A 16466-nucleotide genomic window follows, 5' to 3' on the forward strand; every position below is an offset into this window, starting at 1 on the left:
CTTGGAGAGGGGCTGTCCCAGGCAGGGAAGGTTCCTCCTTTCCAAGCCCCAGCCAGGTGTTGGTGCCTGTATTAACTTGTTTTTCGTTCACAGCTACAGAAAAACAGCAGCAGCACATGGCTTGGCCCAACCTGCCAGCAGAACACTGGCACTGTTGTTGCTTTTTTACAAGCTGTATTAGTTAATACTGAAAAACTCCCCCAAAAAGGAAACCCTTCTTGCTCCAGAGGTGTTTCCTACACATCTTGTTGTGCCAGCCCTGTCTGCAGATATCCCAAGGGAACTGATTCATCAGCTCAGGGGGACACAGACATCTTCAGGAGCCTCAGGAAAGGCAACACAGGCACCAAGGAAAGAGATGAGCATTCAAGTCCAGACATGAACTTCAAGGTTTGACAGTCCAGAAACATGAACTGAGTTTATTTTGCCCCACAGCCAGGCTGCAGAGGAGCTCTCACTGTCCATGACCTCACCCAGCCCAGCAACGAGTTACCAAGCAACTGAGAATTAAAATCTGAGTGCGTAAATGTGGCACTGAGGAGTCTCCTCTGCACAGCCTCTGATTTCCTGAGGAGCTCTGTTTGCTTCAGCTCCCTCACAGCTATGATCAATCAAACGTGTCCACTTAAAAAAACAAAACAAAACAAAACAAAACAACCCCACCACACAGAGATGTGTGGTATCCAAAACACTTCACAGAACCATTGGCAAAGGAAAAAGAACCTGGACAATTTTCCAGAGGTTCCTCCCCTTTCCAGCTGCTGACGTGGTCAGGAGGTGATTACACTCAAACTCAACCAGAATCCTTATTCCAGCCTGACCTACATTTTTCCAGGTTGGAACAGCCCAAGGAGCAAGAGCCACACAGGCACTTGGCAGCTCTCAGGTTTATCCCAAAGAGCCCTGGCTCAGCCCCATCCCACAGCTCTGCCTTCAGAGCCTGAGCTGAAGGAGGTGCTCAGTTTTCCCCCAAACAGGGAAAACTGCATTCAGTCCCACGCTTTCAAACACAAACATACAGATAAATATACACATACAGTGGTTTTCCCCACTTTTATGCTCATTCCCAGGGGTTCACCTGTCATTGTTGACATGTCAGAGTCATGCCAGGGCTGTGAGACCTAAGGAGTGTCTCAGGTAGTTCAGCTAACCTCAAAAAAACCATTCAAGTGATCTGGTAAATCGCTTGGTTGAATCTGACATAAAGAATTCCCAAATTTGCCTTTCCAGAGGGATCTGAGTGTCTAGCTCGATGAAACACGAAAGAGCAGCCATACCTCCCAAACGTCTGTCACTTGAACGAGCCTTTGACAACTTCTCATCCTCCCTTTGGAAATGCCTCAAGCATAAAGGCACCCAGGGAGTTACGTACCTGCTCCACACCCTTCGCGACAGGCACCCTCACTGCCGAGCCCCCTTCCCTGCCGGCGGGCAGCTCGTTCTCCCAGGGCAGCTTGTTTTTCCCTCTGCCGGCACTCAGGACTCTCCGGGGGCTCAGTCCCCGCTGGGCACAGGCGGGGCCGTGCAGCGCATCTGGGCAGGCGGGGTGTCCGCAGTGCCCGTGAGCGCTCCGGCTCCTGCTGCCCATCAGCAGCCACTCGGTGTCGGCTCCGGGCGGCGGGCACGACCCGCGGCAGTGCCCGGAGGAGGGCAACAAGGGCACTCCGTACTCCACGAGTCCCTGCTCGCTCAGCTTGGGCAGCACCTTCCTGGCCAGCCGAGCCTGCACGGCTTGCACGACCCCCGCGCCGCCGGCCCGCAGCTCCACGGCGTCCAGGGCGCGGAGCAGCGCTCCGGTGCTGCCGGGGCCCAGCGCCGAGGCCAGCGCGGCGAACGCCTCCATGGCAGCGTGCCGGACCCTGCGCTTGGCGTCCAGCAGCGCCGGCGCCAGGGCGGCCGCCAGCTGGGGCAGCTCCAGCTCGGCGGCGGGGTAGGTGAGCAGCGCGGCGATGCACGTGTTGAGCAGCTCCTCGCGGAGCCGGGCGCTGCGGTGTCGAAGCAGCCGCTCCTGCAGCAGCAGGCGCAGCACGGGCCGCGGCCCGGCCGCCGCCATCAGCCGCAGCAGCAGCCGAGCGCTGTCCCGCCGCATGGCCGGCTGCGCGTCCCCGAGAGCCCGGGCGGCCGCGCACACCAGCGGGGCCAGCACGGCCGGGACGCGGCGGCCGAGGCGCAGCGCCAGCAGCCGAGTCACCTCCAGAGCCCCCCGCGCCACCGCGAAGTTGGGGTCGTGCAGCAGCGCGTCCAGCAGCGCGATCAGCCCCAGCAGGGAGGCGGAGGGAGCGGAGCCCAGCGCGGCGGGGCTGCAGCTCTCCACCGCCCGCCGCAGCTGCTCCACGGCCTGAGCACGGCCACGGTAGTCCCGCCGGTCCAGCAGCCGTGCGTGCAGCTCCGGAGGCACCAGCGACAGCTCCGGCCCCGCCAGGAGAGCCGCGTCCTGCTGCGGGCTGGGCGGCTCCGTGCCCGGTCCGTGCTGAGCGGGATCGGGGGGCTCCGTGCCCGGTCCGTGCTGAGAGGGATCGGGGGGCTCCGTGCCCGGCCCGTCCTGAGCGGGGCTGCGGGGCTCCGTGTCTTCCAGCGGGCCGGGAGGCTCCGTGTCCGAACCGTTGTGAGCTGGGCTGGGAGGCTCCGTGCCCGGCCCGTCCTCAGCGGCACCGCGGAGCTCCGTGTCCGAAGCGTTGTGAATGGGGCCGGCGGCATCCGTGCCCGGACCGTTCAAAGCGCGGCCAGGGGTCTCCGTGTCCCAACCGTTGTGAGCGGGGCCGGAGGGCCCCGTGCCGTCGTCACCGTCCCGCGCGGAGCCGCCGCGCTCCCAGGCCCGGCCACGGCCCCGCGGTACGGCGGCTCCCGGCGGCGGCTCCGCCATGGCCCGAGGCCGCGGCCATGGGCGGCCCTAAGGCCCCGCCCGGCAACGCCGCCGTCGCCAGGGGGCGCCGCGTGCCGCGCCGGCGCTGCGCCGACCACGCCGCGGCGAGCGGGGGGGACACGCGTGCCTTCCCGCCTTCTTCTCAGACCGATGCGAGCGGGAAGGGGCGGAAAAACGGTGGCGAAGAAGCAGACAGAAGCGTGAGCAGCGGGGACAGAGCTGAAGCAAAACCGGCGGGGAAGCGAACGCGGCGCATCCCCCCCGCGCGGTGCGCCGTGTGGTAGCGCCCGGGTACCGGCCGGTGTGGGTGTGTGCCGCGGCGCGGCCGTTGATTGGTGGGGCGCGCGGGGCGGGGCAGCCGGAAGTGACGTAGCGGGCGGTGGCGGAGCGGCGGAACGAGGCGGCGGCGGCGCGGCCGGGCCGGGCCTGGGGCACCCCGGCACAGGTGAGACCGGGACACACCGCAGGGCTGCCTCCCGCCGCTGCCATGTCCCCGGGCGGGGTGCCAGTGCAGCGGGAGCGGCTGCGGGTGCGCGGGGGGGCCCGCCCGGCACGGGGAGACCCCGGTGTGAGCGGAGAGCGGCGGAGCCGCAGGCACCGGAGGGGTTTGGGCTGGAAGGGACCCTGGGCTGCTGGGACATCGTTCACAGCCCACGGTGCTCCGAGCCCCGTTCTCCAGCCGGGACCTGCCTCTGCCCCCCGGCCGAGACCGGAGCTCGGGCAGCGGGGTGAGGCACAAGCACAAGGAGCGCAGGAATTGGCAATTCCTGGTTCTGCGTTTTTCGTTCTGCCCTGGCTGTTGGAGCCGCTCGGGGCTGTCCCAGAACCAGCCCAGCCGCTCCCCTGCCCGTCCCTGCCGCCTCCCAAAATCCGCGCCCGCTCCCTGCTCGGGGCAGAGCAGAGCCCGCAGCTTTTCCTGCTGCTCCCCGATCCCTCCGCTCAGCTTTGCTGTGCTGCTTAACCTCTTCATTTCCACTCGCTGCTGCTCTTGGGGATGAGTTTGGAAGGATCTGATACCCATTTGGTTCCTGTAGTGAGCACAGATCGCTGGGCTGCAGTTTAGGGCTGCTTCGTGTTCCAGCTGCTGATTTCTTGCTAAACAGTGAAATAAAGAACAGCAAACCCATGCTATGGGTGAGCCTGGCCACGCAGGGAGTGGTGAGAAGTTCTACCAGAGTGGTACACGAAGTTTTGTTGCTGCAGAATACCTTAAATATAATTATTTATAGGTGTTTTGGCAGGCTTTGCAGCTGAACTGTGACCATTCCGTTTTCCGTGGGGTGGTGCATTGTTTTTCCTGATTTTTGTGTGTTTGTATGATGAAATTAGGAACTGAACACAAACACAAAAGGGGAATACATTCCTCTAGCTACTGTAAAGCTTTTTTTATTATTTTAATTTTTTAAAATTCTTCCGTGTGTAATTTGTGCTGTGGAATTGTGATGGGAAAAACATTGCTGGCTATGTTCTTGCCTTTTGCAGATGTGCTTAAATTAGTTTCTCTCAGTTAATTTCCCAGTATAGAGTGATAATAGAAGAGCTTATTTATCCCTTTTTTTCAGGTTTTTCAGCCCCTTCCCTGTCACTGCTATTGTATTCTGTATTTAAACGTTGGCAACCCATTTGATTATTTCAAATTAAGCACTCCTTAAGTGGGCTCCCCTGCAAGTGAGGTGTCATTTAAGGAGCTGTGCAAACGATGAACTTATTATTAAGATAAAAGAAGCGAGATCTTGCAGAGATCATTTAGCAAATCAGCAGCTGCTGGGCTCGGGAGTGGGGTGGTTGCAGCGTTCCCTGGAGAACAATGGGATTCTTTCCCCGTGGTCCATGATCCTGACACAATTCCTACCTTCCACCTGTCAGCAGTGCAGCTCTGGGGGCTGAACAAAGAGCTGCTGCACCCTGGCAGTGCTCAGGGAGCTGAAATTAGAGCGGGTACCCAGCGCTCCAGTGTCACGATGCACGTGGGGACTTTGGGGACGAGGAGTTGTGTGGAGCTGTGGAGGAGTGAGGATCCTCCCCTCGGCACTCCTGGAGCTCCTGGGGAGCGTGGGCAGCTGCCAGCGCTGCAGTTTGGAAGTGCTGAGAATTCCAGGGTTCTCAGCTTTGTCCTCCTGCTCACCTGGGCAGCTCTGAGCTCTGCAGAGGCTCAGACCATCCCAGCAGGGATTTCCTGGCACAGGGAGAGCCCCAGGGTCAGGGGAGGATCTCCTGTTCCTGCTGTGCTCCTCTGTGCATCCACAGCACAGGAATCTGCTCCAGCCTTGGCTCTGTGGGGGTGGCTGGCAGAGAGAAGGCTGGGAATGAGAATGGGAATGGGAATGAAGCTGCTCCCTGCCACAGAAAGGCACAGCAGGAGCACTGCAGGAATTTTAAAATTAAAAGGAGTTTAAGAACTTCCAGAACTTTGTCTCAAATAAGCCAGTTGTATTCTGTAGTTATCTGTGTTTGTTTCTATTTCAGCCACTGTTCAGTTCTCTCAAGCCATTGATGTAGAATCACAGAATATCCTGAGTGGAACAATATCCTTCCACAGAATATCCTGAGTGGGAAGGGATCCACAGGAATCATCATTCCAGCTCCTGGCCCTGCACAGACACCCTAACAATGCCCATAGATATTTAACTCCAGGGGGGAAAAAAAAAAAGTGATGGTTGTGAGTTGTTTTAATTCAGAGTGTAATCCAGTATAGAATATTAATGAACATTTGGAGATTAATTTTGGATTTAACTTGCATGAGAAAGTGTAGCAGGTAAGGGTTGAAAAGGAGGAAACCTTATCAATTTAATCAACATTTGAAGGTCCTGGATATAACTTGTATGAGAAGGTTTAGCAGGTAAGGGTTGAAAAAGGAAAGGGAAAGGAGGAAGTAGCAAACATTATCAATTTAATGAACATTTGAAGGTTCTGGATATAATTTGCATTATAAAGTGTAACGGGTAAGGCTTGAAAAGGGAAAAGGAGGAAACCTGATCAATTGAATGAACATTTGAAGGTTCTGGATGTAACTTGTATGACAAAGTGTAGCAGGTAAGGCTTGAAAAGGAGAAGTAGCAAACCTTACCGATTGAAAACCACCTAGTGACTGTTACGTGTGCCCCGTGTGAGTTGCAAAGCCCGAAGTGACCCCTCCCTCTGTGTGTTTTATCCCAGATGGACCCGTCGTCCCCGCCTTTCCTGCTGGCCAAGCTGACCCCGCTGCACTCGGAGCAGCTCCTGCAGGGTCTCAACCTGCTGCGGCAGCACCACGAGCTGTGTGACGTGGTGCTGCGAGTAGGCGAGGCCAAAATCCACGCGCACAAAGTGGTGCTGGCCAGCATCAGCCCCTATTTCAAAGCCATGTTCACGGGCAACCTGTCGGAGAAGGAGAACGCCGAGGTGGAGTTCCAGTGCGTGGACGAGGCGGCGCTGCAGGCCATCGTGGAGTACGCCTACACCGGCACCGTGTTCATCTCGCAGGACACCGTGGAGTCGCTGCTGCCCGCGGCCAACCTGCTGCAGGTCAAGCTGGTGGTCAAGGAGTGCTGCGCCTTCCTGGAGAGCCAGCTGGACCCCGGCAACTGCATCGGCATCTGGCGCTTCGCCGAGACCTACGGCTGCCACGAGCTCTACCTGGCCGCCAGCAAGTTCATCTGCCAGAACTTCGAGGACGTGTGCCAGACCGAGGAGTTCCTGGAGCTGACGCACTCGGAGCTGGACGAGATCGTGTCCAACGATTGCCTGAACGTGGTGACGGAGGAGACGGTGTTCTACGCCCTGGAGGCCTGGGTCAAGTACGACGTGCAGGAGCGCCAGAAGTACCTGGCTCAGCTGCTGCACTGCGTGCGCCTGCCCCTGCTCAGCGTCAAATTCCTCACCCGCCTCTACGAGGCCAACCACCTGATCAGGGACGACCACACGTGCAAGCACCTGCTCAACGAGGCCCTCAAGTACCATTTCATGCCCGAGCACAGACTGTCCCACCAGACCATGCTGCTGACGCGGCCCCGCTGCGCCCCCAAGGTGCTCTGTGCCGTGGGGGGCAAGGCCGGGCTCTTCGCCTGCCTGGAGAGGTGAGCAAGAGCCCCGGGGAGAGCCGGGTGGCTCCTCCTCCTTCTATCCAGATGATACAGTAATTGATTTATTGTTTAAAATGCTGTTATTGTATCCAGAGGATTCAGCAAGCCCAGCCCACACCTGTCACCTCAGCTGGGGGTTTGTCTGAAGCCACTCTAGTTCTGTTACAATGCATTCTAGACTTTTCTTTTAATACATAACAACCAATCAATACCTTTGCTATTACCTATAGCCCGTCATAACTACTAACATTACCATATTCTTGTTCCTATTTTCCAATCACAAAAATTTAGTGTGTTGCAGTTTAAGCTGGAAGTTGTTTTTCAGTTTTCTTGCAGTGGAAAATTCGGAAATCTTTTTTTCTACTTGCAACATTGGCTTTTTGTTTGCCTGTGAAATCTTTTTTGCTTTTGTTTTGTAAAAACATCTTTTGTTTGAGGTGGGCTTATCCTTTGCTCTGAGCTATAAAACCCTTTCCAACTCACTCACACTTTGCTTTCCAGTTATCCACTAAGGGTGGCTCAGCAATTCTTCTGTATCAAAACTTGTTTTCATTTCTATTCCTTCTTCAGATTCTCCATTCGGAGATCTTTGTGTTATACACACACATCTGTGAGACCTTCCTGTCAAATCCTTGTCCTTCCCAACATCCCCTGCTCACTGAGCCTGGAGGAGACCTGGGAGTCCCATCAGAGTTTGCAGGGTGTGGGTGTTCCTTTCCTCCATGAAAACTTTTCAGCAGGTTTTTTTAATAAGGATGAGCCCCAAATGCATTTTATTTCATGCAGTATTTTAGGGGGTTTGGTTTGTGCCTGACATTTGTGCAAACAAAAAAAGCTCTGAAAGCATTTTCATTCTGTTGATTGAGTTAATAACGTGGTTAATTAAGTTGGTGCAGTTCTTATTTTTCCTTCTAGGTATTTTAATTTTACTTAATTTTCCCCCAATTTGTTATTATTTCAAACAAATCATAGAAATTAACTTGCTGTCTGACAAATGTGCTCCCTGATAATTCAAAAGTCCTTGGAATTAAAATAGATTAAATCAGAGCAGAGTGCAGGAGAATAAAGGAGGCTCAGAGGGACTTGTCCCTACAACTCCCTGAGCCCCAGCTCAGGCTCTGCTCCCAGGGAACAGGGACAGGAGGAGAGGGAACGGCCTCAGGCTGGGCCAGGGCAGGCTCAGGGTGGAGAGCAGCAGGAATTTCCCCATGGAAAGGGTGGGCAGGGATTGGAAGTGCCCAGGGAGGTTTGGAGTGCCCATCCCTGGAGGTGTCCCAGCAATTCCTGGGGGTGGCACTCAGAGCTCTGGGATGGGGATCAGGACTCTGATCCTGGAGAGCTTTTCCAGCCTCAGTGACTCTGGGATTTCCTGAAGGAGTTCTGGATCATGATGTGATGATGGATTTAATCCCAGCTGCTGGGCAGGTGTCTGTCTGTGCTGGAACAGGTGAGTGCCCCTCCCTCCTTTACCTGCATTCCAGAATGAAACTCCTCAGCTCTTGGAGAGCATCCCTGAGGCTCAGCCTGGAGCAGAAGGAACAAAAGAGAAAGAGAAAAAACAACTTTATGCCCCAAAGCTGGTGTGGCTGGGTTTGCTTGGAACATGGGATGAACATTCCCAGAGCTGTGGTTAAATTATGTGTGGGCTGGTTATACCCAAATGCACGTTGATGCATTTATACAAACACACAAACTCTGATGGTCAGTGTGCCCTCAGCAGCCCCTGGAGCTTTCCCTGGGCCCTCTGCCTGAGCTGCTTCCACAGCTCCATTCTGCAGCCTGGGCTTCTGATACTTGAGGCTGAGACAGGGGAGGTTTAGGCTGGATATTAGGAAAAGGTTCCCCTTTCTATTAGGAAAAGGTTCCTTGGACTCCTTGATCCTTCCAACTCAGGATGTTCCATATTCTGGGAATAATTTTGGTTTTGTTTATGATTGAAAGGGTGAATACTGATATTCTGGGAGATCCTTTTCTGTGACAGTTCTGTTCTTGCAGAGACAAACACATTTCAAAACCTGGGCAGAGCTGTGTGTTCTTTTCCCTGTGTTCAGAGATATCAAAGTCATTTAAAGTTAATTTTCCCACTGATAGTCACTGATATTAAACCAGATGTCAGGGCTGGGAATTGTTGGCTTTATAGCCTTAAAAAAATAAAGGTTTTTTTTTCATAAAAAATATTTGAGTGAATAAAGTAATTCTCTGATATTCTCCAGCTCTGCTTCTTCAATGATTATAAAAATGCAGCCTACCAATATAATTTGGATTATTTTCAATTTTTTGGTGCTTCATAATAGCAAAATTACTTGGAATAGATTTAATCTCTGTTCTCTGGTGTTTCAGCAGCTCCTGTTTCTGGGCTCTTAGTGCCTCTCAGATCTCCAGGGGCCTCATGCTCCTGCATGGTTTTTGTACAGATCAAGTTTCCTCTGTACCAGATAACCTCTTAATTATTTAGGTAATTTATTAATTAAACTATTCAGGTAGATTGGCTAGACTTTATATGGGACAAGCTAGAACCACCATGTTCTCCCATGGAGTATAATTAAAAGAAAATGGTATTTTAGGGTCTAAGTTTTAGGGTTTAAGTTTCAGATTTCAAATGCTGCTTAAGAAAAATAAGCTGTTTTAAAGACATATCTTTCAGGTTAGTTTGTGCTACGTTAACATCTTGTTTAAATTACAGAGTGCACATAAAATCCATATTTATAAACTGCAAGCTGTACTTTCTAAATTTATATTTGTAAATACAGACGTGCACTTCCCTCTCTCTAATTTACTTTTCTCTCTCCCATTTCCATGGCTGGTTTGGATTCTTTTTGTGTGTGTTTTCTCCTCCCTTTGGGGTTGTATTTCCAGCAGGTTCCATTGCAGCTGATGCTTTTCTCACTGCCCTTTTCTCCCTGCAGCATGGAGATGTATTTCCCTCAGAGGGGCCAGCTCGATCCATGAGTTGTTCTGATCATCCTCTGCAGGGTTTTTTTTGGTGTTTTCTCCTCCCTTTGGGGTTGTGTTTCCAGCAGTTTCCATTGCAGCTGATATTTTTCTCACTATCCTTTTCTCCCTGCAGCATGGAGATGTATTTCATTCAAAAGAGCTCATGGATTGGGTGGGCTCTCTGATCATCCCCCTGCTATGAGTTTGGTTTTTTTGGTGTGTTTCTCCTCTTTTTAGGTCATATTTCCAGCAGGTTCCATTGCAGCTGATATTTTTCTCAGGCCCTTTTCCCCCTGCAGCATGGAGATGTATTTCCCCCAGAACAGCTCATGGATTGAGCTGGCCCCTCTGAGCATCCCCTGTTACACATTTGGGTTTTTTTGTGTTTTCTCTTCCCTTTGGGTTGTGTTTCCAGCAGTTTCCATTGCAGCTGATATTTTTCTCACTATCCTTTCCCCCTGCAGCATGGAGATGTATTTCCCCCAGAATGACTCGTGGATTGGGTGGGCTCTCTGATCATCCCCCACTATGAGTTTGGGGTTTTTTTGGTGTGTTTCTCTTCCTTTTAGGTCACATTTCCAGCAGTTTCCATTGCAGCTGATCTTTCTCTCGTGCTTTTTTTCCCCCTGCAGCATGGAGATGTATTTCCCCCAGAATGACTCGTGGATTGGGCTGGCCCCTCTGAGCATCCCCCGCTATGAGTTCGGTATCTGCGTGCTGGAGCAGAAGATTTACGTGGTGGGAGGCATCGCCACCCACGTGTGCCAGGGCATCAGCTACAGGAAACACGAGAGTTCTGTGGAGTGCTGGGACCCTGACACCAACACCTGGAGCTCCCTGGACAGGATGTTTGAGAGCAGAAGCACGCTGGGTGTGGCCGTGCTGGCTGGCGAGCTCTATGCCCTGGGGGGCTACGATGGCCAGTCCTACCTGAGGAGCGTGGAGAAATACATCCCCAAGGTCAAGGAGTGGCAGCTGGTGGCCCCCATGAGCAGGACACGGAGCTGCTTTGCTGCTGCTGTGCTGGATGGGATGATCTATGCCATTGGGGGCTATGGGCCTGCCCACATGAACAGGTATGTGCTGGGAGTCACCCTGTGCTCACCTGGGCACCAGCAAACCTCCTCTGGGCTGGGTTTTTATCCTTGTCCTGCCCACATGAACAGGTACATACTGAGGGTGACCCTGTGCCCACCTGGGCACCAGCAAACCCCCCTGGGCAGGTTTTTTAATCCTTCCCCTGCCCATATGAGCAGGTGTGTGCTGGGAGTCACCCTGTGCCCACCTGGGCACCAGCAAACCCCCCCAAGGCAGGATTTTTAATCCTTTTCCTGCCCACATGAACAGGTTTGTGCTGGGGTGTCCCACCTGGGCAGCCAATTCAATAATCTCCAATAAATCCTGGACCTCATTAATCCCTGTTCTGTCACATCAATCCCATCATTCGAACAGAAAATCTTTATTTTTGCTTCACTTTGTGTGTTCCACCTTGTTTGGGCCCTTTTTTGGATCACCTAAAAAGTGATTTTACCAAAATGGTAAAAACAAAGACATGCCTGCATATTACTGAGCCTTGTAGCTGAAACCTGCCAAATTTTTTTTGGAGTTTTACCATGAAAGCCTTGATTTGAGGTGAGTAGGAGTTTTCCCATGCTTAATACACACAAAATAAATACTGATTTATTTTACTTAAATTAAATTCAAGATCCTCTGATGGGATCTTAAATGAGTGTGACTGCTAATAGCAGAATTCAGGATGGAGGTGACTGACTCCAGGCCTTGTTTCACACCTTGCATTCCCAAGGAATTTTCCTGGTACCACCAGGCTCTTCAATTCCTCTGCTCCCTGTGGATGTCCAGGGACATCCAGTTATCCAAAGGAATCGTTTTCCATCATTAAAATGGGAACAAATCAGCTGAATGTCCCTCCAGGAAGCAAAAGAATAAACTACAAGTGGAAGAGCTGAATAAAGAATTAAAGTCTTGCTCCCAGGAAGGGACACAGTGATTGTTCAGCAGGGTGGTACCAGACATTGCAATGATAAATTGAATTTTTTAATGCTTGAGGCTGAGTCAGGAGAGGTTTAGGTTGGATATTAGGAAAATCTTCTTCTTTTAGGAAAAGGTTCTTTTTTCTATTAGAAAAGGATCCTTGGACTCCCTGATCTTTCCAACTCAGGGTGTTCTGGGAATAATTTAGGTTTTATTTAGGATTGGATGGGTGAGTTCTCAGCCATGCCATGCAGCACCAGGCTCCTCCAAGCTCTAAATCAAGCATTAAATCAGCATTAAATCAAGCTCACTCTGGGTCAGGAATCCCCTTTTCCTGCTGCTGATCTCCCCTTCCCCTTTTTTCTGCCCCTCTGTGCTCCTGCAGCTGCCCTTGGGCAGGAACAGCTCTGAGCCATGAGTGTGTTCATGACTGACCATCTGTACAGTGATCAAAAATATTAATAATGAGGAGAATTCATTCTCCTTTGATCCTGAAACCTCTCCTGCCCTCAGTGTTTTGATCAGCAGCCTCCTTGCTGCTTTTCCTGAGGAATATAAATACACCCTGCACATGCTTTTTCTCTCTGAGTGTTCATTTCAGGCCAACCTCGAGGCAGTTTTGGATTTGCTGTGTTACCCAAAGAAATACATTTCAGCTCTGCATTGTGTTCAGTTTCCCACAAAATTTTTATTTTATTATATTATTTTAGTAGATTATTATATTATTTTAGTAGATTATTATATTATTTTAGTAGACTATTATTTCTATGGTATACATTTTAAATTCTTACTTTAAGAAATCACACCAGGCATCCTGAAAGAGCTTTCAGCCCTGAGGAACCTCTTGGTTTCAGGGTGTGACCTGATGATAACACAATTTTGGGGTGCTGCTGTTGGGTTGTACCAAGCAACTACACCATGGAAATTTCCATCAGCTCCAGCCCTTTCCTCTGTATTCCATTATTCCTGTGTGGTAATTGTGCCTGGCAGAGCCTGCTGGAGCTGTGACACTCCTGGAGTGTCCAGGAATTCATTCCCAGATCCCAGGATCATGGCTGTGCCTGTGACACCCCAGGAGTGAATTCCCAGATCCCAGATCTCACAGCTGGAGCTGTGACACTCCAGGAATCCATTCCCAGATCTCACAGCTGTGCCTGTGACACTGCAGGATTGAATCCATTCCCAGATCTCACATCTGGATCTGTGACACTCCAGGGATCCATTCCCAGATCTCACATCTGGAGCTGTGACACTCCAGGGATCCATTCCCAGATCTCACAGCTGGAGCTGTGACACTCCAGGAATCCATTCCCAGATCTCACAGCTGGAGCTGTGACACTCCAGGAATCCATTCCCAGATCCCACAGCTGGAGCTGTGACACTCCAGGGATCCATTCCCAGATCCCACAGCTGGAGCTGTGACACTCCAGGAGTCCATTCCCAGATCTCACAGCTGGATCTGTGACACTCCAGGGATCCATTCCCAGATCTCACATCTGGAGCTGTGACACTCCACGATCCATTCCCAGATCTCACATCTGGAGCTGTGACACTCCAGGAATCCATTCCCAGATCTCACATCTGGAGCTGTGACACTCCAGGGATCCATTCCCAGATCTCACTGCTGTGTTTTCTTTCCAGCATGGAGCGCTACGATCCGAGCAAGAACTCCTGGGAGACCGTGGCCTCCATGGCTGACAAAAGGATAAACTTTGGGGTGGGGGTCATGCTGGGCTTCATCTTCGTGGTGGGGGGACACAATGGGGTGTCCCACCTGTCGAGCATCGAGAGGTACGACCCCCACCAGAACCAGTGGACGGTGTGCCGGCCCATGAAGGAGCCCAGGACAGGTGGGACATGGCAGGAATGACCCCTGAGCTGGGAAAAGCTGCAGGGAGAGAGAGGGGCAGGGACTCCAGCTGGGGGTGAGGGTCACTTCACCAGCTCTGTGAAAGGTTCTTGGTTTCTCCAAGTTCAGTTGATTAATGCTGAGCTGTGACAAAAATTACGGGGAGTAGTAATTCTACTCCACGTCGTGTTTTTTCGGTGATTTGAGCAGTGATGAGTTTCAGCAGGTCTGTACTCACTGCTCTGGGTGTGGACACTCAGGGGTGCTGGGTTGTGGGGCAGCTCCCATCTCTGGGACAGGGACAGCACCCAGGGAAGGGCTGGAGCTGGGCCAGGAGGGATTTGGGTTGGATTTTGGGAAAGGTTCTTCCCTCCCCCAGAGGGTGCTGGCACTGCCCAGGCTCCCCAGGGAATTCCAGAGCTCCAGAAGAGTTTGAACACCAGGGATGCCAGGGTGGGATTGTTGGGGGGTCTGTGCAGGGACAGGGGCTGGGATGATCCCTGGGGGTCTCTCCAGCTCAGGATATTCCAGGATTCTATCCCAGTCTCCCTGCCAGGGGCCACTGGGACAGAGGGAGGTTGTTTCCTCATAGGAAAGGGGGTGAGAACAGCACAGGAGGGGTGTCAGACCCCATTGCCACCCCGTTTCTTTGGACTCTGGGTGGCAGGGGGTGGCTCCGGTCGGGACCGAAGCACTCAGGGTTTGATTCGAGTCCTTTCTCGGCAGGCGTGGGCGCGGCCGTGATCGACAACCAGCTCTACGTGGTGGGGGGACACTCGGGCTCGTCCTACCTGAACACGGTGCAGAGGTACGAGCCCATCTCGGACTCGTGGCTGGACTCGGCGGGGATGCTTTACTGCCGCTGCAACTTCGGCCTCACGGCGCTCTGAGGATGCTGAGCGCTCACAGCCACAGCTCGGGCGGCCTGAGCTGACCCTGCTGAGCCCGAGCTGAGCCCGGAGCTCAGCCTGGCACGGGAGCGAGGAGGGAGCCGCTCCTGCCCCGCTATCCTTTGTCCCCGCCGTGGCAGAGGGCGGGGAGCTGAGCGTGTCCCGCTGCCTTTGGCACCCTGCTGGTGGCAGTGGCTTTGGGAGAGAGCTGGGATCCAGGTGGGAATTTGTCCATCCGACCCTTCCTAGAGCTTTTGTCTCTTCCTCCTCCGGAGTGTGGAGCTCCCCGTGCTGGGGGGAGCTGGCTGAGTGCAGGGCTGAGTGCAGGGGTGCTGGCCCCTGCCCGTGTCTGCACGTGGGGTTTTTTATGACCAGTAACTCAAGGGCTGCCTTGTTTCTGTATCTCAAGGTTTGTACATAATAAATGCCATAGGATGTTGCCTGTACTCTCCTTTGTCACCTGCTTCCTGTTAGGAGGGCTGGGATGATCCTTGGACACATTTACAAGGCGAATTTATTGCCTGCTCGGGACGTTTTTTTGGATCTGATGGAGAGAATTTGCATTTTTAACTTTTCCCTTCTGTTTTCTTCATGTGGAGAAACCAGTGCTAGATGAACTGACTTCATCCTGCTGTGTGTTTTCAGTTGGAATGCGAGGACAAATCACAGCAGCAGCACTCCCAGCATGGTACCCAATCAAACCTCCAAGCCAGCCCATCCCATCCTTCTCCCCTGTCTGTTTTCCCTCTTTTTTTCAAGGATTGTGTGATTGCTTTCCCCGAGTGTTCCCATCTCACAATGGTGCTAAATGTAGGGCTTCCCCCGAGGCTGTTCTGTTTTCAGTGCATAAAGCATGTTTGGATTGTTCCACTGGTTTGGTTTCTTCTTTGCTCCATCCCCCCGTGCCCCTGCAGCTCCCTCGTGGGTATTTTTCACATTGACTTTGGCTTTTGCCATTCTAACAAACAGGGAGAGCCCAGCTCGGGTTCTTGAGGCAGTTCTGCCTTTCACAGCAGTGCAGGGAGTTCAGGGAGGGCTCATCCCAAACGTGTGTCCTGCTGAGGGGCAGCCCCTGGCTTAGCCCCAGTCCCCCCAGGCTTAACCAGACAGCCCTGAGCTCGGTGACAGCTGGGCCACACAGAGAGAAGGTGATGCTGTGCCTTAGAACCATCATTTAAATGGAATTTAACTAATTTAGCACGTTTTGGGCTGTCTTCTGATCTCAATTACCTTAAATTTCTGTGCTCTCTGCCCTTTGCCAGGCCTGGCACTAAGGATGGTTTTTTGCCTCCAGAGTTTCCTTTCCCTTTATTTTAACATGTTTGGTGCTTGTTTTCCAAGCCCACACAGTGCTCTTTTGAAAGGTGCAATAATATTTGAAGTACTTGCTTTAAAAGCCATTTCTTTATGATTTTGCTAAATGGGGAGGGTTGAGTGCTCTGTATTAATCCTGAATTCCTGCAGAGGTGGTTGCAGGGCTGCTCCAGCTCTTTCATTCCAGTCACTGGGATTTCACCAGTCCAGGAGGGAGTTGTCACCATAAAACATCATTTAGATATCCCAGGTGATTGCACAGACCATAAAATCCTGCAGGTCTCCTTCAGATTTGGTGCAACTGAGCAGGACTTTAAATTTAAAGAAGAGAAACTGCATTGAAAACGCTGGAATTGTTAATTTGCCCCACAGGGACTCATTCCAGGGACATTTAATTATTTGATTATTATGATTTAATTATTCCAGGGCATCTGTTGGCAGGACAGGAGGGGCTCTGTGGCTGTAGGTGCCTCTTTGAGTGTGGGGAGGAGAAGGAATCGTGGAATCATGGAATGGTTTGGGTTGGAAAGGACCTCAAATCCCCCCCATTCCCAGCCCTGCCA

The 16466-nt window shown here is 52.4% G+C and overlaps 2 protein-coding genes across 4 annotated transcripts in view; one reads left to right on the forward strand and one right to left on the reverse strand.

Annotated features, from left to right (window-relative positions):
• The window catches only part of TOGARAM1 (TOG array regulator of axonemal microtubules 1), a 36204-nt gene extending 33325 nt beyond the window's left edge, over positions 1 to 2879 (reverse strand). For all 3 annotated transcript variants that reach the window (XM_088166472.1, XM_088166471.1, XM_088166474.1), the window contains exon 1: positions 1373 to 2879. In XM_088166472.1, the coding sequence (XP_088022598.1) occupies positions 1373 to 2863 (1491 nt within the window). In that variant the 5' untranslated portion in view covers positions 2864 to 2879. The remainder of the gene's footprint in view (positions 1 to 1372) is intronic.
• A 301-nt stretch (positions 2880 to 3180) lies between these two features.
• KLHL28 (kelch like family member 28) lies at positions 3181 to 15457 on the forward strand. The gene is made up of 5 exons (XM_088166475.1): positions 3181 to 3308; positions 6020 to 6918; positions 10491 to 10934; positions 13492 to 13700; positions 14426 to 15457. The coding sequence occupies exons 2-5, from the start codon at positions 6020 to 6022 to the stop codon at positions 14587 to 14589; spliced, it is 1716 nt and encodes a 571-aa protein (XP_088022601.1). The 5' UTR covers positions 3181 to 3308; the 3' UTR covers positions 14590 to 15457.
• Positions 15458 to 16466: the final 1009 nt, after the last annotated feature.

This window comes from Sturnus vulgaris, chromosome 6, assembly GCF_052056855.1.
Source record: "Sturnus vulgaris isolate bStuVul1 chromosome 6, bStuVul1.hap1, whole genome shotgun sequence".
Classification (NCBI taxonomy): Eukaryota; Metazoa; Chordata; class Aves; order Passeriformes; family Sturnidae; genus Sturnus; species Sturnus vulgaris.

Coding starts and splice junctions, on each gene's coding strand:
- KLHL28 (XM_088166475.1), top strand. CDS start 6,020: ATGGACCCGTCGTCCCCGCCTTTCCTGCTGGCCAAGCTGACCCCGCTG. Junction 6,919..10,490: donor CTCTTCGCCTGCCTGGAGAG/GTGAGCAAGAGC, acceptor TTCCCCCTGCAG/CATGGAGATGTATTTCCCCC. Junction 10,935..13,491: donor GGGCCTGCCCACATGAACAG/GTATGTGCTGGG, acceptor TTTTCTTTCCAG/CATGGAGCGCTACGATCCGA.